Genomic DNA, 27867 nt, shown 5'->3' with positions numbered 1-27867 from the left:
AAAGCGGAAAGCAAGCCGCACTGGGCACTTTTTTACAGCCACCGTGCGCAAGGCAATTTTCTATTGCAGTAGACGGGTCGCGGCTCCGCTTTTAGTTTCTCACTCGTGCAAAATTAATATTGGGCTTCTACCCTTATTTTGGCTCGCCCGAGGCTCCTACAAAACGAGTAAGTGGTGCTGGCGCGCTACGTGCCGGCGCATCGACCGTGAGTGGTCGAGGGAGCCAGCCAATGGCGTGCCCGCACTCACTCTGGCGCGCGCCGGAGGAGCGCAAACAAGTCATTCCCGTTCCTTTCTCTGATCGTAGCGGACGCGTTCTCTTCATCGTCTTCATCATGTCTGGACGTGGCAAGGGCGGCAAGGGGCTCGGCAAAGGAGGCGCCAAGCGTCACCGCAAGGTCCTGCGAGACAACATCCAGGGCATCACCAAGCCTGCCATCCGTCGCCTGGCGCGCCGAGGCGGTGTCAAGCGCATTTCTGGCCTGATCTACGAGGAGACCCGCGGCGTACTCAAGGTGTTCCTCGAGAACGTCATTCGTGACGCAGTCACGTACACGGAGCACGCCAAGCGCAAGACCGTCACTGCCATGGATGTCGTGTATGCGCTCAAGCGTCAGGGCCGCACGCTGTACGGCTTCGGAGGCTAAGTTGTGGTCGCCAGCCCTCCTTCGCTACAAGCCCTGCAAGGCCGCTTCTCGCTACAAACAGCCCTCTTAAGGGCTACCCAAGTGCTGGATGGGCAGCCGTTGGTTGCTTTCCTCAGCTCCGGATCACATTCATCCCTCTCATGCGCGCGCTTGTTTTATTTTATTTCCTTGTTTTTGTTTTTTCCCGTTGGTGCTCGTGGAAGAAGAAACTGTTCGGAACGGACTGCAGGTGAGCAGCGGCATGCGATATTTCGATAAGTGATTGCTTGTCATGAATTCGCCGCGCCTATTGCGCGATTATGTATGGAAGCATCGTTTACGAGATTTTTCACCGCAATTAAACTGGTGCCTCTCTCGATAGGAGGACGCTGGGCAGTATTTTCAATGTAAATACAGTGCAAAAATTGTCTCGCCAGGAGCGGTTGTCAGCTGGAAAAAGAAAAAAAAAAATACACTTTGAATACGAATATAACGCGAGGTGCCGATTTCGATTTCAGCTGCTCAATTTATCCATTTAATGCTTCGATTATTAGCAGAACATGGACCGTCATATCTTCTCGCGTTCTGAACGGAGGCTGTGTTCCCTCCATCGGGTGTTTCCCAAGACAGTGCACTAAGGTCGCTTAATTGGAGAGCTGCATATTATGCATCAGCGAATGACGTGCGTTAGCTTAATTTGCAATCACCTTGTTTTTCATGTCTTTTTGGGCCCAGAAGGCTAATTGTGCCCGCCTTATGTGTCGTTAGGCGTGCTGGTTGCGTAATGCTGCGAATCGTTTCGCTTCGACGCTAGCTGGAACTTTGCGGCCGCTCAGGGGCAACTGGACATCGACAGCTCACTTTTGCATTGGAAGTGCTTGCAGCCTCCGAGATATCTGTTGCGCAGACTACTGTCTCGGAGGGCCGCGTACTTCCCCAGGCGACATCGAGAGGGCGCCGCTGCCGCGCCAGGTCTGTTTACATCGCCCACGCGCGCTCTTGGGTACCGAAGAGCTCGAGTTTTCTCCGTGCAATTCTGCGGCCGCATAAAGCGCCAGCTACTGTAATGCATTTATACGCCTACTGGGAAGCTTTGTCCTTTGTGCACCGTATCAAGGTAGCAAAATTTGGCTCACATTCACTTCCCCTGTCCTGCTTGCCGAGCGCACGTGCATGATTTTGCTTCGCGCGACGGCCTTCTTCCTAATATTTATTTCATATTAAATGAGTACTTCAGGTGAGGTTGATTTCAAAGCATGCGAAGCGTTTCTTCCGCCCTGAGACAGGCTTTTGCAGCACGACGTCTGGCTGAAGGCACACCAACTCTAGCTTATCGATTTATTTCCAAAAGAACACTGCTCAGCTGGAAGCGAAATTCTAAATGCGGAGCAAGGGCCGTTACAGCGTTCACTCTTCTCCTGTCAGCATGCAAAGCTAGCGTGCGCGGTTTTCAATCTAGACCTAGCTATCATCCGTACCTTGGCGAGTGTCGATCGCTTGCTAGTGACCGTCTTTGTACACATGTATTCCTTGCACTGCATTGTCACACGTGAGTAGCCTTTAGCCAGACACTGTTGATGTGGACACGTTGTCTGTTTTTTGCGGGACTGAAAACTGCGACGGCTGCCCAAATTTTAATGCTTGCGTCATGTTCCCGCTCTACGTTCCCTGTCTACGCGTGTTGTCGCCGTTCCCTTAATGCCACCGGTTTACGGCTGCAATAAAACGTACATAAACGATATACTGCGTGATGAAAAGATTGTGCGACTTAACCCGCTATTACTTACTGCTAGAGGCGTTCCAAACTTCGCGCACGGAGAGAAGCAAATTTATTTATTTATTTCATAATACTGCAGGCCTTATGACCCAAGCAGGAGGGGCATACCAGGTAACAATCACACACAGAAAAAAAAAAAATACTATACACACTACAATTCGGCGAGAAAAAAGGAATCATAATAGTAATTATTAAACAATTTGACAGTCTAAGAAATAAAAATAGGCAATAACACACAGCACAATTCGGCATGAACAAAGGAAACAGATATAAAGTACTGAAAAGTTGAGCAGCCTAACCAAACAAATGACCTTCCAGTGCCTTGTTAAAATTACTGCTTTGGAAAAGAAATTCTGAAAGCAAATTCCAATCAGAGATGGTCCGTGGGAAAAAACTGTACTTAAATGAATTTGTTCGGGCAAAGACAGGTTGCAGCATATGTTCCCTAGTGTGTCGTGTTCGTCTGGCAGTAGAAGGTTGGACAAAGTTAGGTAATGGAATATTAACTTCCTGTGACAGAATCTTACCAAGAAACAAAATTGTGTTCATTTTGCGGCGGACTGAAAGGAGCGGGATGTCATTTTCTACCATCAGCTGTGTGGGAGAATCAGATCTGCTGTACTTGTGGAAAATAAACCTGACTGCTTTCCTTTGTATCATTTCAAGAGCAGTGATGTTCTTTTTTGTGTGAGGGTCCCAAATGATAGAGGCGTACTCGAGCTTAGTTCGGATGAATGTGTTGTATGCCAAAAATTTGATATTAGAGGGGGCGCGATTAAGTTTGCGTTTTAGGAAGCAGAGTGTCGAGAATGCCGAAGAACAAATTTGTGAGATATGCGGTGACCAGTCCAATTGATTGGTAAGTGTCAGCCCTAAATACTTATGGCTTGCTACTTCTTTAATATCGGAGCCTTGTAGGGAATAAGTAAATGGGCTAAAATGTTTTTTCCTTGTTACACGTAGGAGTACAGTTTTCTTGACATTAAGTTTCATGCTGCGTTCCACACACCATTTGTCAATAGCTGTCAAAGAGGCTTGAAGAATACCATGATCAGAAGTTTTCCTTATCTGCTTAAACACTATGCAATCATCTGCAAATAATCGTATGGATACAGAATTTGGAATAACATCAGGCAAATCATTTATATATATAATGGACCCAACACGCTTCCCTGCGGTACACCCGAAGTGACACACAGTGATTCGGAAATGGCACCATTCACCTCAACAAACTGACTTCTCTTTTCCAAGTATGCCTCTATCCATTGAACTATATATTGTGGAAGACATATTAGCTCTAATTTACGAATAAGTTTATTGTGTGCGACCGTATCGAAGGCCGGAATTGTCAAGGGCAGAGGATAATTCATGAACAGTTGACACAAGTTGGGTAACTGTTGACATTCCTTTTCGGAATCCATGTTGGAAAGGTGATAAAATGTTTTTGTCACTGAGAAAATCCCTAACGATACCCGCCAGAATGTGTTCTATAATTTTGCAACAGCTGCTAGTTATTGATATAGGACGGTAATTGGATAGTATTGATCGATCACCTGATTTGTGAATAGGCACTACACGTGCTACTTTCCAGTCAAAAGGTAAATCGCTTGTACGGAAGGAAACTGAAAACATGTTGGCTGAATACTCAGCAATCTGTGAAGCATAGCGTTTTAAAAAAGTGTTTCGAATGCCGTCCACTCCACAGCCTTTCTTTGTGTCAAGTTGGCGTAGCAATGATAATACGCCTTCTGTTGAGATGGAAGGAATACTACTAGGATCTATACATTCTTTCGGTTTAGTAAGGACAGGTTTCAATGTGAAAACGCTTTGAAAGTAATGATTAAAAGAATCCGCAATTTTATGGCTATCAAGTAACACAGTTTCATCCGTTTTCACTCTATCTATCACTTCCTTTCTCTTACTTAGATGTCTCCAAAATCTGCTAGGATAAGTATTTAAATATGAAGGAAGAATAACTTGGTAGTAATGGTTCTTTGCCATCATTAACTTACGTGCTAACGCGTGCTTTAATTCTTGAAAGGTTGCAGTAGGGGCCTTAAGTTGCCTACGATGTCGTTTTATTTTGCGTTTCAGGTGTATGCAATGCCAAAGTGGAAACCTTTGTCACTCTCTGGTCATGTGGATGAACCTCTATGGCGAACGGAGAAAAATTTTCGGCATTAATTTGCTTGGCATTCTTACTCCCGCATGCCACGAGCTCTTGTGCATGCTAGCTTGCAAAATAATTGCACCAAGCATGTCTGCGTAAAGGTCCAAGTGTGGCGCCTGCCTGCCTGGCTGGCCGGAGCTGACTTCACTGCCTCTCGAGACGTGGCTGCTCTCTTTTGTTTTCTTGGGCGGCCAGGTAATAATTACCAACTTCATTGGCGTTGTGTGTCTATCCGTTCCAACTACTTTTATGCCACCTACTACTGGTGCGACACTAGTCTTACGAAACATTTGGCCATGTCAGTGACTTACCACTTCACTAGCAAGCGTGCGTTTTCGGGCGCCGTGCAGGCTGCTACTTTGACTTTTATTCACTCTCGTTCCAATTTCCATACCCTAATGTGCCCATGCAGTCTCTCTCTCCATCTCAGTCCCTTCCTGAGCTGACCAAAAAAATAAAAGCTTGCACGCAACAACCTGCCGCGGCTACCTGTGTGTCGTGACTGCGCACGTCTGCCGTACTGAAGAGCATGTACATATCGCGCTGCTGACACTTTACCTCGTCACTCGCAATCTTGCTAGATTCCTCTCTACCTTAATAGAGCTGCAGCACAGGCCTTGTCGGTATCAACTAGAGCTTCTGTCTCGGAAAGAGGCTGTTGTGTGCGAGGTCGCCTTTAATAGGAAAACAGAAAAACACCACTGCAATGGCAGCCATGTTCAATCGTAATAAAACCCACATCTGTTGCCCACTGTCTGCAGATCCATCTGTGCTTATACCAGCGGCGGCGACACCAACCAAGTTGAAAGCGTCCTAGCTCTCGGGCTATTTTCTTGCTTCGTCGCTCTACCTTGAACGTTCAATAATTTAAGCACCACGCGTAGCTTCACGGCGAACGGAGATCTATACCGACAGCCGTAGCGTTTGCGCTAACACCTTGTGACGACGGCCCCTATCTCTGTGCGCCGGGAGGTGTTTGCGATTATTTAAAATTTTGTTTTATTTTATTTTAAAAGGAAACAATCCGGGAGCAGGCAATTGCCGGCCCACAGGCTCCTTCCAGCAGCGCGCACACGCGCCGCTGACGACGCTGCCGCCTATGCCCGCGTCTCTCAAGAGGCCTGCTTTTGCTTGGCCGGCAAAGGTAAAGGATAGGCGCACCGTAATCTCTTGGTGTAGCACGGTTACACCTAGACGTTTGTCACGCATGCGGTGCGCGAAACCAACGCGCGCTCAAAAAGTGTCGATTTCCAGCATTCTCGGGGCCGCTGAACGGAGGGAAGCCATCGGTCCCTCCGTCGACCAATCAGCTAGGCGGACAGGGCGAGGAGGAGCGGCGCAGCGCGTCTCACCGCTCAGTGCGCGCGCTTCCGTCGCTCACGTCTGACGCTCGTGTGCCGCCGCTATGGCTAGGACAAAGCAAACTGCCCGCAAGAGCACCGGTGGGAAGGCTCCCCGCAAGCAACTGGCTACAAAGGCTGCTCGTAAGAGTGCCCCAGCCACCGGAGGCGTAAAGAAACCTCACCGTTATAGACCAGGAACGGTAGCCCTGCGAGAGATCCGCAGATATCAGAAATCCACCGAGCTCCTCATCCGCAAGCTGCCCTTCCAGCGCCTGGTGAGGGAAATCGCCCAGGATTTCAAGACCGACCTGCGTTTCCAGAGCTCGGCCGTCATGGCTCTTCAGGAGGCTAGCGAGGCGTACCTGGTCGGCCTCTTTGAGGATACCAACCTGTGCGCAATCCACGCCAAGCGCGTCACCATCATGCCCAAGGACATCCAACTGGCGAGGCGCATCCGCGGAGAGCGCGCCTAAAAAGCGCAGCCGCTTCGGAGCCCCCTGTGCAGCAACGCTTTTCAACGGTCCTTCTCAGGACCACCAAAACGTCTGCTTTGGCCACGGGACAGCGGCGAACCTGAGCTCCGAACCCACGTTCCTCTCTCTCTCTCACATGCTGCACGTTTCGTTTCGTACGTGCTGGAAACCGGTGAGTAGCTGTGAAAGCGATTGCTCGCGTCCTTCACTTGCGGCTCCGTGCTGGCCGCACTTTGTCGATGACATACATTACAGCTGCTGCACTCGCACGATGCGTGCTAGAGGAAAGCAGCGAAACATTCAACTGCATCGTCCCTGTGCAAAGGCAAGTGGTTTTGATTGGTACCCTGAGCCGTCTACTAAATAGGTGCACGCACCATTCATTTAATCGTCCCTATCACATCAGACCGCAGGTTTCGTTCCATGCTTGCTCGCGTCGCAGTTGCCCCTGTTTACACTATTTCATCTCGCACGCGTAGCGCGTCAGTGATGAGAAGCGGGACTGCGGGTGTGCGTCTGGTTGTTTTTTTTTTTTTTTTTTTTTGGCACGCTAATGGGTTCTGCGGGTTCTGCAGACGGGGAGGGAAATTATCGCCGCTCACGGGATTACTAAAGCGTGATTGGTCGTGTGTCGGAAACCGCGAAAGAAAATTAAAACACTAATATTGCGATTGGTATGCAACTAGTTGTTTCAATCACTGTGCGCCATTCTGTTTGTATCGGTCAATAAAAGTATATAAATATACCATTCAGCGCTCTGTCATGTCACTTCCCTCCCATGTTTGCCTGTCTGCACTGTAAACGAATCTCACAATAGTAAGCGTACTTGCGTGCAGTGCGGCGGACTCATTGCAGACCGCCGCGCCCGGTAATGACACGAAATAAACAAACAGCAACTTGGTCGAGAGGGATTCAGCGGTCCGGAGAAGACGGATCGCAGAGCAATGCCCCGCCAAGGCAGGCGCTTGGTTGGTCCTGAGAAGGACCGTTAGTCGCGAGCTGACGCTGCTGGCGTGCCTACGTAGACGGTCGTAGCGCTGCTTACGCCTTCTTCTCGGTCTTCTTGGGAAGAAGCACGGCCTGGATGTTGGGCAGTACGCCGCCTTGCGCGATGGTCACTCCGGAGAGCAGCTTGTTCAGCTCCTCGTCATTGCGGATGGCCAGCTGCAGGTGGCGAGGGATGATCCTAGTCTTCTTGTTGTCGCGAGCGGCGTTGCCAGCCAGCTCGAGCACCTCGGCGGCCAGATACTCGAGAACGGCTGCCAGGTAGACGGGAGCGCCCGCTCCGACGCGCTCGGCGTAGTTACCCTTGCGCAGGAGACGGTGAATTCGGCCCACTGGGAACTGGAGTCCCGCGCGGCTGGAGCGGGTCTTGCTCTTGCCCTTGGCTTTGCCGCCCTTACCACGTCCAGACATTGTTGCGCAGGGGAGATCGACAAGGGGCAGCAGCGACAACGTTCACTGCCAGAATGAGCCGGAACCAGCATTCTGCGGCCCGTTTCGGGCGCGAGGAGGAGGAGGTCGCGGCGCGCCGACCAATCGCGCGCCGGCCTCGCCTCGGTCGCTTGAACACCACGGTGCCCGCATAAAAACGCCGCGCGGACCATTTTCGACACCGTTGGTCTCGTAGAACGCATCATGCCGCCTCAGCCGTCCGGAAAAGCCGTGAAGAAAGCCGGAAAGGCGCAGAAGAACGTCCGCGCCACCGATAAGAAGAAGAAGAAGCGCCGCAGGAAGGAGAGCTTCTCCATCTACATTTACAAGGTGCTGAAGCAGGTGCACCCGGACACCGGAGTTTCCAGCAAGGCCATGTCCATCATGAACAGCTTCGTCAATGACATCTTCGAACGCATTGCAGCGGAGTCCTCCCGTCTTGCCCACTACAACAAGCGCTCCACCATCACGAGCCGGGAGATCCAGACTGCCGTGCGTCTTCTGCTGCCTGGCGAGCTGGCCAAGCATGCCGTGTCCGAAGGCACCAAGGCTGTCACCAAGTACACCAGCTCCAAGTAGGCGCGCAACTGAGCTCGTCGTCGGCGCCAAACTCAACGGCTCTTATCAGAGCCAACCGCAATGCCTGCATTGGCAAACATGCTGTGAGCGATCCGCTACAATGCTCGGAACCATTTTCCCTCTCAGACTGTGTTTGTTTGCTTTATTATTATTATTATTCTACTTTTGCGTACTAGCTGCTTGTTTACAAAGCCTTACGCGTACAGGCGTTGCGAATAATGTTTTATGAACGAAGTACGTTAGGTATATTTGCCGCGTCCAATGTCTATTGCAGTTCGACCAGGCGATAAAATAGTGACTGAGTAGTAGGTCTCGCTGCTCGCTCGTATTTTCGTGTGTCTCCTCTGCTCGCAGCTAGGGGAAAGTAAAAAAAAAAAAATAAGGGGAGCCAGGAGCTGCCGCGCGAGCGGTATTGGGGATTCTTGGCGGTCGCAGCACCTTTTGCCCCGCTTGCCGACATATGGTCGCGAAAAGAAAAGCCCCGCTAGCGCATTGGAAAATTGGTGCAGTGACATTAAACTTTTTTGTCCAGTGGCCTAAAAGGAGTCCGTACTAGTGTGGAAAATTGCAACTGCGTGCGTGCCGTACTTGTGGAGAAAAGCGGAGCTCAAATTGGACCGCCGCAAAAACTCGCCCTATTCCAGCATTCTGGCGCACGGCAGGAGATCACCAGGAAGCGGCGAATCGCCATCAGCGGCATGAGGTTGGGAGCTGCCTTAGCAGTTGCTGCTGGTTGTTGGTTTTTGAATAGTGACACAATAGGAATAAAAAAAAAAAAAAAAAATTTTTTTTTTGCACGCTACAATATCTGTTTTCGCAATTAGCGGAAGCAGACAAACCTGGGCGGGTTTCGGAAATGAAACGAACAGCAACGCGGAAAACAAAGCAGGGAGAAAGGACTCTGCGATTTATTTTTATACTATATCTTGCGGTGCTTGTCACACTGCCTGGCTGCACGAGTTCTCTGAATTTGATGTAAACAGCTATAGTAGTATTTATTTTTTATTTTTTCCGCGTAAGCAAGAATTGAAAAGTAAAAAGAAAATTGCATTAGCGTATATGAAACAGGCGTAGAAAGCGTCTCTTGGTACGAGGCAAACTGAAACAAACGGTTATGAGCAATTGGAATTGAAGAATAACGCGAAAGTTTGAAAAATACACGCGATTACTTCGCAAAGCGGAAAGCAAGCCGCACTGGGCACTTTTTTACAGCCACCGTGCGCAAGGCAATTTTCTATTGCAGTAGACGGGTCGCGGCTCCGCTTTTAGTTTCTCACTCGTGCAAAATTAATATTGGGCTTCTACCCTTATTTTGGCTCGCCCGAGGCTCCTACAAAACGAGTAAGTGGTGCTGGCGCGCTACGTGCCGGCGCATCGACCGTGAGTGGTCGAGGGAGCCAGCCAATGGCGTGCCCGCACTCACTCTGGCGCGCGCCGGAGGAGCGCAAACAAGTCATTCCCGTTCCTTTCTCTGATCGTAGCGGACGCGTTTTCTTCATCGTCTTCATCATGTCTGGACGTGGCAAGGGCGGCAAGGGGCTCGGCAAAGGAGGCGCCAAGCGTCACCGCAAGGTCCTGCGAGACAACATCCAGGGCATCACCAAGCCTGCCATCCGTCGCCTGGCGCGCCGAGGCGGTGTCAAGCGCATTTCTGGCCTGATCTACGAGGAGACCCGCGGCGTACTCAAGGTGTTCCTCGAGAACGTCATTCGTGACGCAGTCACGTACACGGAGCACGCCAAGCGCAAGACCGTCACTGCCATGGATGTCGTGTATGCGCTCAAGCGTCAGGGCCGCACGCTGTACGGCTTCGGAGGCTAAGTTGTGGTCGCCAGCCCTCCTTCGCTACAAGCCCTGCAAGGCCGCTTCTCGCTACAAACAGCCCTCTTAAGGGCTACCCAAGTGCTGGATGGGCAGCCGTTGGTTGCTTTCCTCAGCTCCGGATCACATTCATCCCTCTCATGCGCGCGCTTGTTTTATTTTATTTCCTTGTTTTTGTTTTTTCCCGTTGGTGCTCGTGGAAGAAGAAACTGTTCGGAACGGACTGCAGGTGAGCAGCGGCATGCGATATTTCGATAAGTGATTGCTTGTCATGAATTCGCCGCGCCTATTGCGCGATTATGTATGGAAGCATCGTTTACGAGATTTTTCACCGCAATTAAACTGGTGCCTCTCTCGATAGGAGGACGCTGGGCAGTATTTTCAATGTAAATACAGTGCAAAAATTGTCTCGCCAGGAGCGGTTGTCAGCTGGAAAAAGAAAAAAAAAAAATACACTTTGAATACGAATATAACGCGAGGTGCCGATTTCGATTTCAGCTGCTCAATTTATCCATTTAATGCTTCGATTATTAGCAGAACATGGACCGTCATATCTTCTCGCGTTCTGAACGGAGGCTGTGTTCCCTCCATCGGGTGTTTCCCAAGACAGTGCACTAAGGTCGCTTAATTGGAGAGCTGCATATTATGCATCAGCGAATGACGTGCGTTAGCTTAATTTGCAATCACCTTGTTTTTCATGTCTTTTTGGGCCCAGAAGGCTAATTGTGCCCGCCTTATGTGTCGTTAGGCGTGCTGGTTGCGTAATGCTGCGAATCGTTTCGCTTCGACGCTAGCTGGAACTTTGCGGCCGCTCAGGGGCAACTGGACATCGACAGCTCACTTTTGCATTGGAAGTGCTTGCAGCCTCCGAGATATCTGTTGCGCAGACTACTGTCTCGGAGGGCCGCGTACTTCCCCAGGCGACATCGAGAGGGCGCCGCTGCCGCGCCAGGTCTGTTTACATCGCCCACGCGCGCTCTTGGGTACCGAAGAGCTCGAGTTTTCTCCGTGCAATTCTGCGGCCGCATAAAGCGCCAGCTACTGTAATGCATTTATACGCCTACTGGGAAGCTTTGTCCTTTGTGCACCGTATCAAGGTAGCAAAATTTGGCTCACATTCACTTCCCCTGTCCTGCTTGCCGAGCGCACGTGCATGATTTTGCTTCGCGCGACGGCCTTCTTCCTAATATTTATTTCATATTAAATGAGTACTTCAGGTGAGGTTGATTTCAAAGCATGCGAAGCGTTTCTTCCGCCCTGAGACAGGCTTTTGCAGCACGACGTCTGGCTGAAGGCACACCAACTCTAGCTTATCGATTTATTTCCAAAAGAACACTGCTCAGCTGGAAGCGAAATTCTAAATGCGGAGCAAGGGCCGTTACAGCGTTCACTCTTCTCCTGTCAGCATGCAAAGCTAGCGTGCGCGGTTTTCAATCTAGACCTAGCTATCATCCGTACCTTGGCGAGTGTCGATCGCTTGCTAGTGACCGTCTTTGTACACATGTATTCCTTGCACTGCATTGTCACACGTGAGTAGCCTTTAGCCAGACACTGTTGATGTGGACACGTTGTCTGTTTTTTGCGGGACTGAAAACTGCGACGGCTGCCCAAATTTTAATGCTTGCGTCATGTTCCCGCTCTACGTTCCCTGTCTACGCGTGTTGTCGCCGTTCCCTTAATGCCACCGGTTTACGGCTGCAATAAAACGTACATAAACGATATACTGCGTGATGAAAAGATTGTGCGACTTAACCCGCTATTACTTACTGCTAGAGGCGTTCCAAACTTCGCGCACGGAGAGAAGCAAATTTATTTATTTATTTCATAATACTGCAGGCCTTATGACCCAAGCAGGAGGGGCATACCAGGTAACAATCACACACAGAAAAAAAAAAAATACTATACACACTACAATTCGGCGAGAAAAAAGGAATCATAATAGTAATTATTAAACAATTTGACAGTCTAAGAAATAAAAATAGGCAATAACACACAGCACAATTCGGCATGAACAAAGGAAACAGATATAAAGTACTGAAAAGTTGAGCAGCCTAACCAAACAAATGACCTTCCAGTGCCTTGTTAAAATTACTGCTTTGGAAAAGAAATTCTGAAAGCAAATTCCAATCAGAGATGGTCCGTGGGAAAAAACTGTACTTAAATGAATTTGTTCGGGCAAAGACAGGTTGCAGCATATGTTCCCTAGTGTGTCGTGTTCGTCTGGCAGTAGAAGGTTGGACAAAGTTAGGTAATGGAATATTAACTTCCTGTGACAGAATCTTACCAAGAAACAAAATTGTGTTCATTTTGCGGCGGACTGAAAGGAGCGGGATGTCATTTTCTACCATCAGCTGTGTGGGAGAATCAGATCTGCTGTACTTGTGGAAAATAAACCTGACTGCTTTCCTTTGTATCATTTCAAGAGCAGTGATGTTCTTTTTTGTGTGAGGGTCCCAAATGATAGAGGCGTACTCGAGCTTAGTTCGGATGAATGTGTTGTATGCCAAAAATTTGATATTAGAGGGGGCGCGATTAAGTTTGCGTTTTAGGAAGCAGAGTGTCGAGAATGCCGAAGAACAAATTTGTGAGATATGCGGTGACCAGTCCAATTGATTGGTAAGTGTCAGCCCTAAATACTTATGGCTTGCTACTTCTTTAATATCGGAGCCTTGTAGGGAATAAGTAAATGGGCTAAAATGTTTTTTCCTTGTTACACGTAGGAGTACAGTTTTCTTGACATTAAGTTTCATGCTGCGTTCCACACACCATTTGTCAATAGCTGTCAAAGAGGCTTGAAGAATACCATGATCAGAAGTTTTCCTTATCTGCTTAAACACTATGCAATCATCTGCAAATAATCGTATGGATACAGAATTTGGAATAACATCAGGCAAATCATTTATATATATAATGGACCCAACACGCTTCCCTGCGGTACACCCGAAGTGACACACAGTGATTCGGAAATGGCACCATTCACCTCAACAAACTGACTTCTCTTTTCCAAGTATGCCTCTATCCATTGAACTATATATTGTGGAAGACATATTAGCTCTAATTTACGAATAAGTTTATTGTGTGCGACCGTATCGAAGGCCGGAATTGTCAAGGGCAGAGGATAATTCATGAACAGTTGACACAAGTTGGGTAACTGTTGACATTCCTTTTCGGAATCCATGTTGGAAAGGTGATAAAATGTTTTTGTCACTGAGAAAATCCCTAACGATACCCGCCAGAATGTGTTCTATAATTTTGCAACAGCTGCTAGTTATTGATATAGGACGGTAATTGGATAGTATTGATCGATCACCTGATTTGTGAATAGGCACTACACGTGCTACTTTCCAGTCAAAAGGTAAATCGCTTGTACGGAAGGAAACTGAAAACATGTTGGCTGAATACTCAGCAATCTGTGAAGCATAGCGTTTTAAAAAAGTGTTTCGAATGCCGTCCACTCCACAGCCTTTCTTTGTGTCAAGTTGGCGTAGCAATGATAATACGCCTTCTGTTGAGATGGAAGGAATACTACTAGGATCTATACATTCTTTCGGTTTAGTAAGGACAGGTTTCAATGTGAAAACGCTTTGAAAGTAATGATTAAAAGAATCCGCAATTTTATGGCTATCAAGTAACACAGTTTCATCCGTTTTCACTCTATCTATCACTTCCTTTCTCTTACTTAGATGTCTCCAAAATCTGCTAGGATAAGTATTTAAATATGAAGGAAGAATAACTTGGTAGTAATGGTTCTTTGCCATCATTAACTTACGTGCTAACGCGTGCTTTAATTCTTGAAAGGTTGCAGTAGGGGCCTTAAGTTGCCTACGATGTCGTTTTATTTTGCGTTTCAGGTGTATGCAATGCCAAAGTGGAAACCTTTGTCACTCTCTGGTCATGTGGATGAACCTCTATGGCGAACGGAGAAAAATTTTCGGCATTAATTTGCTTGGCATTCTTACTCCCGCATGCCACGAGCTCTTGTGCATGCTAGCTTGCAAAATAATTGCACCAAGCATGTCTGCGTAAAGGTCCAAGTGTGGCGCCTGCCTGCCTGGCTGGCCGGAGCTGACTTCACTGCCTCTCGAGACGTGGCTGCTCTCTTTTGTTTTCTTGGGCGGCCAGGTAATAATTACCAACTTCATTGGCGTTGTGTGTCTATCCGTTCCAACTACTTTTATGCCACCTACTACTGGTGCGACACTAGTCTTACGAAACATTTGGCCATGTCAGTGACTTACCACTTCACTAGCAAGCGTGCGTTTTCGGGCGCCGTGCAGGCTGCTACTTTGACTTTTATTCACTCTCGTTCCAATTTCCATACCCTAATGTGCCCATGCAGTCTCTCTCTCCATCTCAGTCCCTTCCTGAGCTGACCAAAAAAATAAAAGCTTGCACGCAACAACCTGCCGCGGCTACCTGTGTGTCGTGACTGCGCACGTCTGCCGTACTGAAGAGCATGTACATATCGCGCTGCTGACACTTTACCTCGTCACTCGCAATCTTGCTAGATTCCTCTCTACCTTAATAGAGCTGCAGCACAGGCCTTGTCGGTATCAACTAGAGCTTCTGTCTCGGAAAGAGGCTGTTGTGTGCGAGGTCGCCTTTAATAGGAAAACAGAAAAACACCACTGCAATGGCAGCCATGTTCAATCGTAATAAAACCCACATCTGTTGCCCACTGTCTGCAGATCCATCTGTGCTTATACCAGCGGCGGCGACACCAACCAAGTTGAAAGCGTCCTAGCTCTCGGGCTATTTTCTTGCTTCGTCGCTCTACCTTGAACGTTCAATAATTTAAGCACCACGCGTAGCTTCACGGCGAACGGAGATCTATACCGACAGCCGTAGCGTTTGCGCTAACACCTTGTGACGACGGCCCCTATCTCTGTGCGCCGGGAGGTGTTTGCGATTATTTAAAATTTTGTTTTATTTTATTTTAAAAGGAAACAATCCGGGAGCAGGCAATTGCCGGCCCACAGGCTCCTTCCAGCAGCGCGCACACGCGCCGCTGACGACGCTGCCGCCTATGCCCGCGTCTCTCAAGAGGCCTGCTTTTGCTTGGCCGGCAAAGGTAAAGGATAGGCGCACCGTAATCTCTTGGTGTAGCACGGTTACACCTAGACGTTTGTCACGCATGCGGTGCGCGAAACCAACGCGCGCTCAAAAAGTGTCGATTTCCAGCATTCTCGGGGCCGCTGAACGGAGGGAAGCCATCGGTCCCTCCGTCGACCAATCAGCTAGGCGGACAGGGCGAGGAGGAGCGGCGCAGCGCGTCTCACCGCTCAGTGCGCGCGCTTCCGTCGCTCACGTCTGACGCTCGTGTGCCGCCGCTATGGCTAGGACAAAGCAAACTGCCCGCAAGAGCACCGGTGGGAAGGCTCCCCGCAAGCAACTGGCTACAAAGGCTGCTCGTAAGAGTGCCCCAGCCACCGGAGGCGTAAAGAAACCTCACCGTTATAGACCAGGAACGGTAGCCCTGCGAGAGATCCGCAGATATCAGAAATCCACCGAGCTCCTCATCCGCAAGCTGCCCTTCCAGCGCCTGGTGAGGGAAATCGCCCAGGATTTCAAGACCGACCTGCGTTTCCAGAGCTCGGCCGTCATGGCTCTTCAGGAGGCTAGCGAGGCGTACCTGGTCGGCCTCTTTGAGGATACCAACCTGTGCGCAATCCACGCCAAGCGCGTCACCATCATGCCCAAGGACATCCAACTGGCGAGGCGCATCCGCGGAGAGCGCGCCTAAAAAGCGCAGCCGCTTCGGAGCCCCCTGTGCAGCAACGCTTTTCAACGGTCCTTCTCAGGACCACCAAAACGTCTGCTTTGGCCACGGGACAGCGGCGAACCTGAGCTCCGAACCCACGTTCCTCTCTCTCTCTCACATGCTGCACGTTTCGTTTTGTACGTGCTGGAAACCGGTGAGTAGCTGTGAAAGCGATTGCTCGCGTCCTTCACTTGCGGCTCCGTGCTGGCCGCACTTTGTCGATGACATACATTACAGCTGCTGCACTCGCACGATGCGTGCTAGAGGAAAGCAGCGAAACATTCAACTGCATCGTCCCTGTGCAAAGGCAAGTGGTTTTGATTGGTACCCTGAGCCGTCTACTAAATAGGTGCACGCACCATTCATTTAATCGTCCCTATCACATCAGACCGCAGGTTTCGTTCCATGCTTGCTCGCGTCGCAGTTGCCCCTGTTTACACTATTTCATCTCGCACGCGTAGCGCGTCAGTGATGAGAAGCGGGACTGCGGGTGTGCGTCTGGTTGTTTTTTTTTTTTTTTTTTTGGCACGCTAATGGGTTCTGCGGGTTCTGCAGACGGGGAGGGAAATTATCGCCGCTCACGGGATTACTAAAGCGTGATTGGTCGTGTGTCGGAAACCGCGAAAGAAAATTAAAACACTAATATTGCGATTGGTATGCAACTAGTTGTTTCAATCACTGTGCGCCATTCTGTTTGTATCGGTCAATAAAAGTATATAAATATACCATTCAGCGCTCTGTCATGTCACTTCCCTCCCATGTTTGCCTGTCTGCACTGTAAACGAATCTCACAATAGTAAGCGTACTTGCGTGCAGTGCGGCGGACTCATTGCAGACCGCCGCGCCCGGTAATGACACGAAATAAACAAACAGCAACTTGGTCGAGAGGGATTCAGCGGTCCGGAGAAGACGGATCGCAGAGCAATGCCCCGCCAAGGCAGGCGCTTGGTTGGTCCTGAGAAGGACCGTTAGTCGCGAGCTGACGCTGCTGGCGTGCCTACGTAGACGGTCGTAGCGCTGCTTACGCCTTCTTCTCGGTCTTCTTGGGAAGAAGCACGGCCTGGATGTTGGGCAGTACGCCGCCTTGCGCGATGGTCACTCCGGAGAGCAGCTTGTTCAGCTCCTCGTCATTGCGGATGGCCAGCTGCAGGTGGCGAGGGATGATCCTAGTCTTCTTGTTGTCGCGAGCGGCGTTGCCAGCCAGCTCGAGCACCTCGGCGGCCAGATACTCGAGAACGGCTGCCAGGTAGACGGGAGCGCCCGCTCCGACGCGCTCGGCGTAGTTACCCTTGCGCAGGAGACGGTGAATTCGGCCCACTGGGAACTGGAGTCCCGCGCGGCTGGAGCGGGTCTTGCTCTTGCCCTTGGCTTTGCCGCCCTTACCACGTCCAGACATTGTTGCGCAGGGGAGATCGACAAGGGGCAGCAGCGACAACGTTCACTGCCAGAATGAGCCGGAACCAGCATTCTGCGGCCCGTTTCGGGCGCGAGGAGGAGGAGGTCGCGGCGCGCCGACCAATCGCGCGCCGGCCTCGCCTCGGTCGCTTGAACACCACGGTGCCCGCATAAAAACGCCGCGCGGACCATTTTCGACACCGTTGGTCTCGTAGAACGCATCATGCCGCCTCAGCCGTCCGGAAAAGCCGTGAAGAAAGCCGGAAAGGCGCAGAAGAACGTCCGCGCCACCGATAAGAAGAAGAAGAAGCGCCGCAGGAAGGAGAGCTTCTCCATCTACATTTACAAGGTGCTGAAGCAGGTGCACCCGGACACCGGAGTTTCCAGCAAGGCCATGTCCATCATGAACAGCTTCGTCAATGACATCTTCGAACGCATTGCAGCGGAGTCCTCCCGTCTTGCCCACTACAACAAGCGCTCCACCATCACGAGCCGGGAGATCCAGACTGCCGTGCGTCTTCTGCTGCCTGGCGAGCTGGCCAAGCATGCCGTGTCCGAAGGCACCAAGGCTGTCACCAAGTACACCAGCTCCAAGTAGGCGCGCAACTGAGCTCGTCGTCGGCGCCAAACTCAACGGCTCTTATCAGAGCCAACCGCAATGCCTGCATTGGCAAACATGCTGTGAGCGATCCGCTACAATGCTCGGAACCATTTTCCCTCTCAGACTGTGTTTGTTTGCTTTATTATTATTATTATTCTACTTTTGCGTACTAGCTGCTTGTTTACAAAGCCTTACGCGTACAGGCGTTGCGAATAATGTTTTATGAACGAAGTACGTTAGGTATATTTGCCGCGTCCAATGTCTATTGCAGTTCGACCAGGCGATAAAATAGTGACTGAGTAGTAGGTCTCGCTGCTCGCTCGTATTTTCGTGTGTCTCCTCTGCTCGCAGCTAGGGGAAAGTAAAAAAAAAAAAATAAGGGGAGCCAGGAGCTGCCGCGCGAGCGGTATTGGGGATTCTTGGCGGTCGCAGCACCTTTTGCCCCGCTTGCCGACATATGGTCGCGAAAAGAAAAGCCCCGCTAGCGCATTGGAAAATTGGTGCAGTGACATTAAACTTTTTTGTCCAGTGGCCTAAAAGGAGTCCGTACTAGTGTGGAAAATTGCAACTGCGTGCGTGCCGTACTTGTGGAGAAAAGCGGAGCTCAAATTGGACCGCCGCAAAAACTCGCCCTATTCCAGCATTCTGGCGCACGGCAGGAGATCACCAGGAAGCGGCGAATCGCCATCAGCGGCATGAGGTTGGGAGCTGCCTTAGCAGTTGCTGCTGGTTGTTGGTTTTTGAATAGTGACACAATAGGAATAAAAAAAAAAAAAAAATTTTTTTTTTGCACGCTACAATATCTGTTTTCGCAATTAGCGGAAGCAGACAAACCTGGGCGGGTTTCGGAAATGAAACGAACAGCAACGCGGAAAACAAAGCAGGGAGAAAGGACTCTGCGATTTATTTTTATACTATATCTTGCGGTGCTTGTCACACTGCCTGGCTGCACGAGTTCTCTGAATTTGATGTAAACAGCTATAGTAGTATTTATTTTTTATTTTTTCCGCGTAAGCAAGAATTGAAAAGTAAAAAGAAAATTGCATTAGCGTATATGAAACAGGCGTAGAAAGCGTCTCTTGGTACGAGGCAAACTGAAACAAACGGTTATGAGCAATTGGAATTGAAGAATAACGCGAAAGTTTGAAAAATACACGCGATTACTTCGCAAAGCGGAAAGCAAGCCGCACTGGGCACTTTTTTACAGCCACCGTGCGCAAGGCAATTTTCTATTGCAGTAGACGGGTCGCGGCTCCGCTTTTAGTTTCTCACTCGTGCAAAATTAATATTGGGCTTCTACCCTTATTTTGGCTCGCCCGAGGCTCCTACAAAACGAGTAAGTGGTGCTGGCGCGCTACGTGCCGGCGCATCGACCGTGAGTGGTCGAGGGAGCCAGCCAATGGCGTGCCCGCACTCACTCTGGCGCGCGCCGGAGGAGCGCAAACAAGTCATTCCCGTTCCTTTCTCTGATCGTAGCGGACGCGTTTTCTTCATCGTCTTCATCATGTCTGGACGTGGCAAGGGCGGCAAGGGGCTCGGCAAAGGAGGCGCCAAGCGTCACCGCAAGGTCCTGCGAGACAACATCCAGGGCATCACCAAGCCTGCCATCCGTCGCCTGGCGCGCCGAGGCGGTGTCAAGCGCATTTCTGGCCTGATCTACGAGGAGACCCGCGGCGTACTCAAGGTGTTCCTCGAGAACGTCATTCGTGACGCAGTCACGTACACGGAGCACGCCAAGCGCAAGACCGTCACTGCCATGGATGTCGTGTATGCGCTCAAGCGTCAGGGCCGCACGCTGTACGGCTTCGGAGGCTAAGTTGTGGTCGCCAGCCCTCCTTCGCTACAAGCCCTGCAAGGCCGCTTCTCGCTACAAACAGCCCTCTTAAGGGCTACCCAAGTGCTGGATGGGCAGCCGTTGGTTGCTTTCCTCAGCTCCGGATCACATTCATCCCTCTCATGCGCGCGCTTGTTTTATTTTATTTCCTTGTTTTTGTTTTTTCCCGTTGGTGCTCGTGGAAGAAGAAACTGTTCGGAACGGACTGCAGGTGAGCAGCGGCATGCGATATTTCGATAAGTGATTGCTTGTCATGAATTCGCCGCGCCTATTGCGCGATTATGTATGGAAGCATCGTTTACGAGATTTTTCACCGCAATTAAACTGGTGCCTCTCTCGATAGGAGGACGCTGGGCAGTATTTTCAATGTAAATACAGTGCAAAAATTGTCTCGCCAGGAGCGGTTGTCAGCTGGAAAAAGAAAAAAAAAAAATACACTTTGAATACGAATATAACGCGAGGTGCCGATTTCGATTTCAGCTGCTCAATTTATCCATTTAATGCTTCGATTATTAGCAGAACATGGACCGTCATATCTTCTCGCGTTCTGAACGGAGGCTGTGTTCCCTCCATCGGGTGTTTCCCAAGACAGTGCACTAAGGTCGCTTAATTGGAGAGCTGCATATTATGCATCAGCGAATGACGTGCGTTAGCTTAATTTGCAATCACCTTGTTTTTCATGTCTTTTTGGGCCCAGAAGGCTAATTGTGCCCGCCTTATGTGTCGTTAGGCGTGCTGGTTGCGTAATGCTGCGAATCGTTTCGCTTCGACGCTAGCTGGAACTTTGCGGCCGCTCAGGGGCAACTGGACATCGACAGCTCACTTTTGCATTGGAAGTGCTTGCAGCCTCCGAGATATCTGTTGCGCAGACTACTGTCTCGGAGGGCCGCGTACTTCCCCAGGCGACATCGAGAGGGCGCCGCTGCCGCGCCAGGTCTGTTTACATCGCCCACGCGCGCTCTTGGGTACCGAAGAGCTCGAGTTTTCTCCGTGCAATTCTGCGGCCGCATAAAGCGCCAGCTACTGTAATGCATTTATACGCCTACTGGGAAGCTTTGTCCTTTGTGCACCGTATCAAGGTAGCAAAATTTGGCTCACATTCACTTCCCCTGTCCTGCTTGCCGAGCGCACGTGCATGATTTTGCTTCGCGCGACGGCCTTCTTCCTAATATTTATTTCATATTAAATGAGTACTTCAGGTGAGGTTGATTTCAAAGCATGCGAAGCGTTTCTTCCGCCCTGAGACAGGCTTTTGCAGCACGACGTCTGGCTGAAGGCACACCAACTCTAGCTTATCGATTTATTTCCAAAAGAACACTGCTCAGCTGGAAGCGAAATTCTAAATGCGGAGCAAGGGCCGTTACAGCGTTCACTCTTCTCCTGTCAGCATGCAAAGCTAGCGTGCGCGGTTTTCAATCTAGACCTAGCTATCATCCGTACCTTGGCGAGTGTCGATCGCTTGCTAGTGACCGTCTTTGTACACATGTATTCCTTGCACTGCATTGTCACACGTGAGTAGCCTTTAGCCAGACACTGTTGATGTGGACACGTTGTCTGTTTTTTGCGGGACTGAAAACTGCGACGGCTGCCCAAATTTTAATGCTTGCGTCATGTTCCCGCTCTACGTTCCCTGTCTACGCGTGTTGTCGCCGTTCCCTTAATGCCACCGGTTTACGGCTGCAATAAAACGTACATAAACGATATACTGCGTGATGAAAAGATTGTGCGACTTAACCCGCTATTACTTACTGCTAGAGGCGTTCCAAACTTCGCGCACGGAGAGAAGCAAATTTATTTATTTATTTCATAATACTGCAGGCCTTATGACCCAAGCAGGAGGGGCATACCAGGTAACAATCACACACAGAAAAAAAAAAAATACTATACACACTACAATTCGGCGAGAAAAAAGGAATCATAATAGTAATTATTAAACAATTTGACAGTCTAAGAAATAAAAATAGGCAATAACACACAGCACAATTCGGCATGAACAAAGGAAACAGATATAAAGTACTGAAAAGTTGAGCAGCCTAACCAAACAAATGACCTTCCAGTGCCTTGTTAAAATTACTGCTTTGGAAAAGAAATTCTGAAAGCAAATTCCAATCAGAGATGGTCCGTGGGAAAAAACTGTACTTAAATGAATTTGTTCGGGCAAAGACAGGTTGCAGCATATGTTCCCTAGTGTGTCGTGTTCGTCTGGCAGTAGAAGGTTGGACAAAGTTAGGTAATGGAATATTAACTTCCTGTGACAGAATCTTACCAAGAAACAAAATTGTGTTCATTTTGCGGCGGACTGAAAGGAGCGGGATGTCATTTTCTACCATCAGCTGTGTGGGAGAATCAGATCTGCTGTACTTGTGGAAAATAAACCTGACTGCTTTCCTTTGTATCATTTCAAGAGCAGTGATGTTCTTTTTTGTGTGAGGGTCCCAAATGATAGAGGCGTACTCGAGCTTAGTTCGGATGAATGTGTTGTATGCCAAAAATTTGATATTAGAGGGGGCGCGATTAAGTTTGCGTTTTAGGAAGCAGAGTGTCGAGAATGCCGAAGAACAAATTTGTGAGATATGCGGTGACCAGTCCAATTGATTGGTAAGTGTCAGCCCTAAATACTTATGGCTTGCTACTTCTTTAATATCGGAGCCTTGTAGGGAATAAGTAAATGGGCTAAAATGTTTTTTCCTTGTTACACGTAGGAGTACAGTTTTCTTGACATTAAGTTTCATGCTGCGTTCCACACACCATTTGTCAATAGCTGTCAAAGAGGCTTGAAGAATACCATGATCAGAAGTTTTCCTTATCTGCTTAAACACTATGCAATCATCTGCAAATAATCGTATGGATACAGAATTTGGAATAACATCAGGCAAATCATTTATATATATAATGGACCCAACACGCTTCCCTGCGGTACACCCGAAGTGACACACAGTGATTCGGAAATGGCACCATTCACCTCAACAAACTGACTTCTCTTTTCCAAGTATGCCTCTATCCATTGAACTATATATTGTGGAAGACATATTAGCTCTAATTTACGAATAAGTTTATTGTGTGCGACCGTATCGAAGGCCGGAATTGTCAAGGGCAGAGGATAATTCATGAACAGTTGACACAAGTTGGGTAACTGTTGACATTCCTTTTCGGAATCCATGTTGGAAAGGTGATAAAATGTTTTTGTCACTGAGAAAATCCCTAACGATACCCGCCAGAATGTGTTCTATAATTTTGCAACAGCTGCTAGTTATTGATATAGGACGGTAATTGGATAGTATTGATCGATCACCTGATTTGTGAATAGGCACTACACGTGCTACTTTCCAGTCAAAAGGTAAATCGCTTGTACGGAAGGAAACTGAAAACATGTTGGCTGAATACTCAGCAATCTGTGAAGCATAGCGTTTTAAAAAAGTGTTTCGAATGCCGTCCACTCCACAGCCTTTCTTTGTGTCAAGTTGGCGTAGCAATGATAATACGCCTTCTGTTGAGATGGAAGGAATACTACTAGGATCTATACATTCTTTCGGTTTAGTAAGGACAGGTTTCAATGTGAAAACGCTTTGAAAGTAATGATTAAAAGAATCCGCAATTTTATGGCTATCAAGTAACACAGTTTCATCCGTTTTCACTCTATCTATCACTTCCTTTCTCTTACTTAGATGTCTCCAAAATCTGCTAGGATAAGTATTTAAATATGAAGGAAGAATAACTTGGTAGTAATGGTTCTTTGCCATCATTAACTTACGTGCTAACGCGTGCTTTAATTCTTGAAAGGTTGCAGTAGGGGCCTTAAGTTGCCTACGATGTCGTTTTATTTTGCGTTTCAGGTGTATGCAATGCCAAAGTGGAAACCTTTGTCACTCTCTGGTCATGTGGATGAACCTCTATGGCGAACGGAGAAAAATTTTCGGCATTAATTTGCTTGGCATTCTTACTCCCGCATGCCACGAGCTCTTGTGCATGCTAGCTTGCAAAATAATTGCACCAAGCATGTCTGCGTAAAGGTCCAAGTGTGGCGCCTGCCTGCCTGGCTGGCCGGAGCTGACTTCACTGCCTCTCGAGACGTGGCTGCTCTCTTTTGTTTTCTTGGGCGGCCAGGTAATAATTACCAACTTCATTGGCGTTGTGTGTCTATCCGTTCCAACTACTTTTATGCCACCTACTACTGGTGCGACACTAGTCTTACGAAACATTTGGCCATGTCAGTGACTTACCACTTCACTAGCAAGCGTGCGTTTTCGGGCGCCGTGCAGGCTGCTACTTTGACTTTTATTCACTCTCGTTCCAATTTCCATACCCTAATGTGCCCATGCAGTCTCTCTCTCCATCTCAGTCCCTTCCTGAGCTGACCAAAAAAATAAAAGCTTGCACGCAACAACCTGCCGCGGCTACCTGTGTGTCGTGACTGCGCACGTCTGCCGTACTGAAGAGCATGTACATATCGCGCTGCTGACACTTTACCTCGTCACTCGCAATCTTGCTAGATTCCTCTCTACCTTAATAGAGCTGCAGCACAGGCCTTGTCGGTATCAACTAGAGCTTCTGTCTCGGAAAGAGGCTGTTGTGTGCGAGGTCGCCTTTAATAGGAAAACAGAAAAACACCACTGCAATGGCAGCCATGTTCAATCGTAATAAAACCCACATCTGTTGCCCACTGTCTGCAGATCCATCTGTGCTTATACCAGCGGCGGCGACACCAACCAAGTTGAAAGCGTCCTAGCTCTCGGGCTATTTTCTTGCTTCGTCGCTCTACCTTGAACGTTCAATAATTTAAGCACCACGCGTAGCTTCACGGCGAACGGAGATCTATACCGACAGCCGTAGCGTTTGCGCTAACACCTTGTGACGACGGCCCCTATCTCTGTGCGCCGGGAGGTGTTTGCGATTATTTAAAATTTTGTTTTATTTTATTTTAAAAGGAAACAATCCGGGAGCAGGCAATTGCCGGCCCACAGGCTCCTTCCAGCAGCGCGCACACGCGCCGCTGACGACGCTGCCGCCTATGCCCGCGTCTCTCAAGAGGCCTGCTTTTGCTTGGCCGGCAAAGGTAAAGGATAGGCGCACCGTAATCTCTTGGTGTAGCACGGTTACACCTAGACGTTTGTCACGCATGCGGTGCGCGAAACCAACGCGCGCTCAAAAAGTGTCGATTTCCAGCATTCTCGGGGCCGCTGAACGGAGGGAAGCCATCGGTCCCTCCGTCGACCAATCAGCTAGGCGGACAGGGCGAGGAGGAGCGGCGCAGCGCGTCTCACCGCTCAGTGCGCGCGCTTCCGTCGCTCACGTCTGACGCTCGTGTGCCGCCGCTATGGCTAGGACAAAGCAAACTGCCCGCAAGAGCACCGGTGGGAAGGCTCCCCGCAAGCAACTGGCTACAAAGGCTGCTCGTAAGAGTGCCCCAGCCACCGGAGGCGTAAAGAAACCTCACCGTTATAGACCAGGAACGGTAGCCCTGCGAGAGATCCGCAGATATCAGAAATCCACCGAGCTCCTCATCCGCAAGCTGCCCTTCCAGCGCCTGGTGAGGGAAATCGCCCAGGATTTCAAGACCGACCTGCGTTTCCAGAGCTCGGCCGTCATGGCTCTTCAGGAGGCTAGCGAGGCGTACCTGGTCGGCCTCTTTGAGGATACCAACCTGTGCGCAATCCACGCCAAGCGCGTCACCATCATGCCCAAGGACATCCAACTGGCGAGGCGCATCCGCGGAGAGCGCGCCTAAAAAGCGCAGCCGCTTCGGAGCCCCCTGTGCAGCAACGCTTTTCAACGGTCCTTCTCAGGACCACCAAAACGTCTGCTTTGGCCACGGGACAGCGGCGAACCTGAGCTCCGAACCCACGTTCCTCTCTCTCTCTCACATGCTGCACGTTTCGTTTCGTACGTGCTGGAAACCGGTGAGTAGCTGTGAAAGCGATTGCTCGCGTCCTTCACTTGCGGCTCCGTGCTGGCCGCACTTTGTCGATGACATACATTACAGCTGCTGCACTCGCACGATGCGTGCTAGAGGAAAGCAGCGAAACATTCAACTGCATCGTCCCTGTGCAAAGGCAAGTGGTTTTGATTGGTACCCTGAGCCGTCTACTAAATAGGTGCACGCACCATTCATTTAATCGTCCCTATCACATCAGACCGCAGGTTTCGTTCCATGCTTGCTCGCGTCGCAGTTGCCCCTGTTTACACTATTTCATCTCGCACGCGTAGCGCGTCAGTGATGAGAAGCGGGACTGCGGGTGTGCGTCTGGTTGTTTTTTTTTTTTTTTTTTTGGCACGCTAATGGGTTCTGCGGGTTCTGCAGACGGGGAGGGAAATTATCGCCGCTCACGGGATTACTAAAGCGTGATTGGTCGTGTGTCGGAAACCGCGAAAGAAAATTAAAACACTAATATTGCGATTGGTATGCAACTAGTTGTTTCAATCACTGTGCGCCATTCTGTTTGTATCGGTCAATAAAAGTATATAAATATACCATTCAGCGCTCTGTCATGTCACTTCCCTCCCATGTTTGCCTGTCTGCACTGTAAACGAATCTCACAATAGTAAGCGTACTTGCGTGCAGTGCGGCGGACTCATTGCAGACCGCCGCGCCCGGTAATGACACGAAATAAACAAACAGCAACTTGGTCGAGAGGGATTCAGCGGTCCGGAGAAGACGGATCGCAGAGCAATGCCCCGCCAAGGCAGGCGCTTGGTTGGTCCTGAGAAGGACCGTTAGTCGCGAGCTGACGCTGCTGGCGTGCCTACGTAGACGGTCGTAGCGCTGCTTACGCCTTCTTCTCGGTCTTCTTGGGAAGAAGCACGGCCTGGATGTTGGGCAGTACGCCGCCTTGCGCGATGGTCACTCCGGAGAGCAGCTTGTTCAGCTCCTCGTCATTGCGGATGGCCAGCTGCAGGTGGCGAGGGATGATCCTAGTCTTCTTGTTGTCGCGAGCGGCGTTGCCAGCCAGCTCGAGCACCTCGGCGGCCAGATACTCGAGAACGGCTGCCAGGTAGACGGGAGCGCCCGCTCCGACGCGCTCGGCGTAGTTACCCTTGCGCAGGAGACGGTGAATTCGGCCCACTGGGAACTGGAGTCCCGCGCGGCTGGAGCGGGTCTTGCTCTTGCCCTTGGCTTTGCCGCCCTTACCACGTCCAGACATTGTTGCGCAGGGGAGATCGACAAGGGGCAGCAGCGACAACGTTCACTGCCAGAATGAGCCGGAACCAAGAAGAAGAAGAAGAAGAAGTGGTTCTTATGAGGAAGATGGAAAGGGGGATCGGCGCGTTCAACTGTCTCCTCAGGTATGAGGGATCACCGCCGTTGCGCCGATTTAAGGGGGAGGAGGGTAAAGGGGAGGGAGGATGACTGGAACGGTGGTAAGGAAGGAAGGGAAAGGGCAAGAGAATAGTGATCCATGAGTGTCGGCATAGCGCGAGGCTTGAAGACGGGGATCGTTGAAAGTCGGCCCATTGTTGCATGGGCGGACGATACGAGAGCAGCGCCCGGAAGAGCGGTGCTGGCGGAGGGGTTCGTACCGATGATGGCACAAGGTCCCGCAGAGGAGTCACTAAGTGAGATTGCGGTCACAGTTTGGGCACGACACTTGGAGGCACAGATGTTTGTGAGCACAGAGCAACACAGCCACTGAACACAGTAACGAGTCAGCAAGGGGATAATGTGCGAAGGCACAGTCAGTAAGTCACACTTGGACACAGGGAACAAAAGGATGGTGAGGGACGGCACAACACACGGAGGCACATTGTCTGAAGTGAGGACAGACACAACACAGCCACTGAACACAGTAACGAGTCGGCAAGGGGATAATGTGCAAAGGCACAGTCAGTGAGATCACAACATGAGCGCACGGAGAGGAACGCAAACTTACGCGCACAGCACAAGGCGAGGTAGCCACAGATTGAACACAGAACACATATGCACTGTGGGACAGGTGAGGCGAAGCGCCAAAATGTCATAGGCGCGTGATAAGGTTGGTGGACTCCAGGTAGTCCAGAAGTGCAAAGAACGCACGCTGGACTTTATGACGGGGGCCGCGTGGGAACAGCAGGTCGGCGC

The 27867-nt window shown here is 49.9% G+C and overlaps 11 protein-coding genes across 11 annotated transcripts; 8 read left to right on the top strand and 3 right to left on the bottom strand.

The window, feature by feature from the left end:
• Positions 1 to 269: 269 nt before the first annotated feature.
• LOC146187284 (histone H4) lies at positions 270 to 687 on the top strand. The gene has a single exon (XM_084607606.1). It carries the CDS (start codon positions 336 to 338, stop codon positions 645 to 647), a length of 312 nt encoding a protein of 103 aa, XP_084463732.1. The 5' UTR covers positions 270 to 335; the 3' UTR covers positions 648 to 687.
• A 1755-nt stretch (positions 688 to 2442) lies between these two features.
• LOC146187282 (histone H2A-like) lies at positions 2443 to 7884 on the bottom strand. The gene has a single exon (XM_084607612.1). The coding sequence runs from the start codon at positions 7803 to 7805 to the stop codon at positions 7431 to 7433; it is 375 nt and encodes a 124-aa protein (XP_084463738.1). The 5' UTR covers positions 7806 to 7884; the 3' UTR covers positions 2443 to 7430.
• On the top strand, positions 5979 to 7134 carry LOC146187283 (histone H3). The gene has a single exon (XM_084607608.1). It carries the CDS (start codon positions 5979 to 5981, stop codon positions 6387 to 6389), a length of 411 nt encoding a protein of 136 aa, XP_084463734.1. The 3' UTR covers positions 6390 to 7134.
• A 99-nt stretch (positions 7885 to 7983) lies between the features above and the next one.
• Positions 7984 to 8794, top strand: LOC146187281 (histone H2B-like). The gene has a single exon (XM_084607611.1). The coding sequence runs from the start codon at positions 8028 to 8030 to the stop codon at positions 8400 to 8402; it is 375 nt and encodes a 124-aa protein (XP_084463737.1). The 5' UTR covers positions 7984 to 8027; the 3' UTR covers positions 8403 to 8794.
• Positions 8795 to 9815: 1021 nt separating this feature from the next.
• LOC146187280 (histone H4) lies at positions 9816 to 12139 on the top strand. Its single transcript, XM_084607605.1, has one exon. The coding sequence runs from the start codon at positions 9912 to 9914 to the stop codon at positions 10221 to 10223; it is 312 nt and encodes a 103-aa protein (XP_084463731.1). The 5' UTR covers positions 9816 to 9911; the 3' UTR covers positions 10224 to 12139.
• A 3357-nt stretch (positions 12140 to 15496) lies between these two features.
• LOC146187279 (histone H3) lies at positions 15497 to 16709 on the top strand. The gene has a single exon (XM_084607609.1). It carries the CDS (start codon positions 15556 to 15558, stop codon positions 15964 to 15966), a length of 411 nt encoding a protein of 136 aa, XP_084463735.1. The 5' UTR covers positions 15497 to 15555; the 3' UTR covers positions 15967 to 16709.
• A 136-nt stretch (positions 16710 to 16845) lies between these two features.
• On the bottom strand, positions 16846 to 17458 carry LOC146187278 (histone H2A-like). Its single transcript, XM_084607614.1, has one exon. It carries the CDS (start codon positions 17378 to 17380, stop codon positions 17006 to 17008), a length of 375 nt encoding a protein of 124 aa, XP_084463740.1. The 5' UTR covers positions 17381 to 17458; the 3' UTR covers positions 16846 to 17005.
• Positions 17459 to 17558: 100 nt separating this feature from the next.
• Positions 17559 to 18369, top strand: LOC146187277 (histone H2B-like). Its single transcript, XM_084607610.1, has one exon. It carries the CDS (start codon positions 17603 to 17605, stop codon positions 17975 to 17977), a length of 375 nt encoding a protein of 124 aa, XP_084463736.1. The 5' UTR covers positions 17559 to 17602; the 3' UTR covers positions 17978 to 18369.
• A 1019-nt stretch (positions 18370 to 19388) lies between these two features.
• LOC146187276 (histone H4) lies at positions 19389 to 19836 on the top strand. The gene has a single exon (XM_084607603.1). The coding sequence runs from the start codon at positions 19485 to 19487 to the stop codon at positions 19794 to 19796; it is 312 nt and encodes a 103-aa protein (XP_084463729.1). The 5' UTR covers positions 19389 to 19484; the 3' UTR covers positions 19797 to 19836.
• Positions 19837 to 21592: 1756 nt separating this feature from the next.
• LOC146187274 (histone H2A-like) lies at positions 21593 to 27035 on the bottom strand. Its single transcript, XM_084607613.1, has one exon. The coding sequence runs from the start codon at positions 26951 to 26953 to the stop codon at positions 26579 to 26581; it is 375 nt and encodes a 124-aa protein (XP_084463739.1). The 5' UTR covers positions 26954 to 27035; the 3' UTR covers positions 21593 to 26578.
• On the top strand, positions 25129 to 26282 carry LOC146187275 (histone H3). The gene has a single exon (XM_084607607.1). The coding sequence runs from the start codon at positions 25129 to 25131 to the stop codon at positions 25537 to 25539; it is 411 nt and encodes a 136-aa protein (XP_084463733.1). The 3' UTR covers positions 25540 to 26282.
• Positions 27036 to 27867: the final 832 nt, after the last annotated feature.

Source organism: Amblyomma maculatum, chromosome 6, assembly GCF_055883805.1.
Source record: "Amblyomma maculatum isolate TAMU_Amacu chromosome 6, ASM5588380v1, whole genome shotgun sequence".
NCBI classification, from domain to species: domain Eukaryota; kingdom Metazoa; phylum Arthropoda; class Arachnida; order Ixodida; family Ixodidae; genus Amblyomma; species Amblyomma maculatum.
The sequence above is the reverse complement of the archived record's forward strand: the minus strand, read 5'-3'. Positions and strand labels throughout refer to the sequence as shown.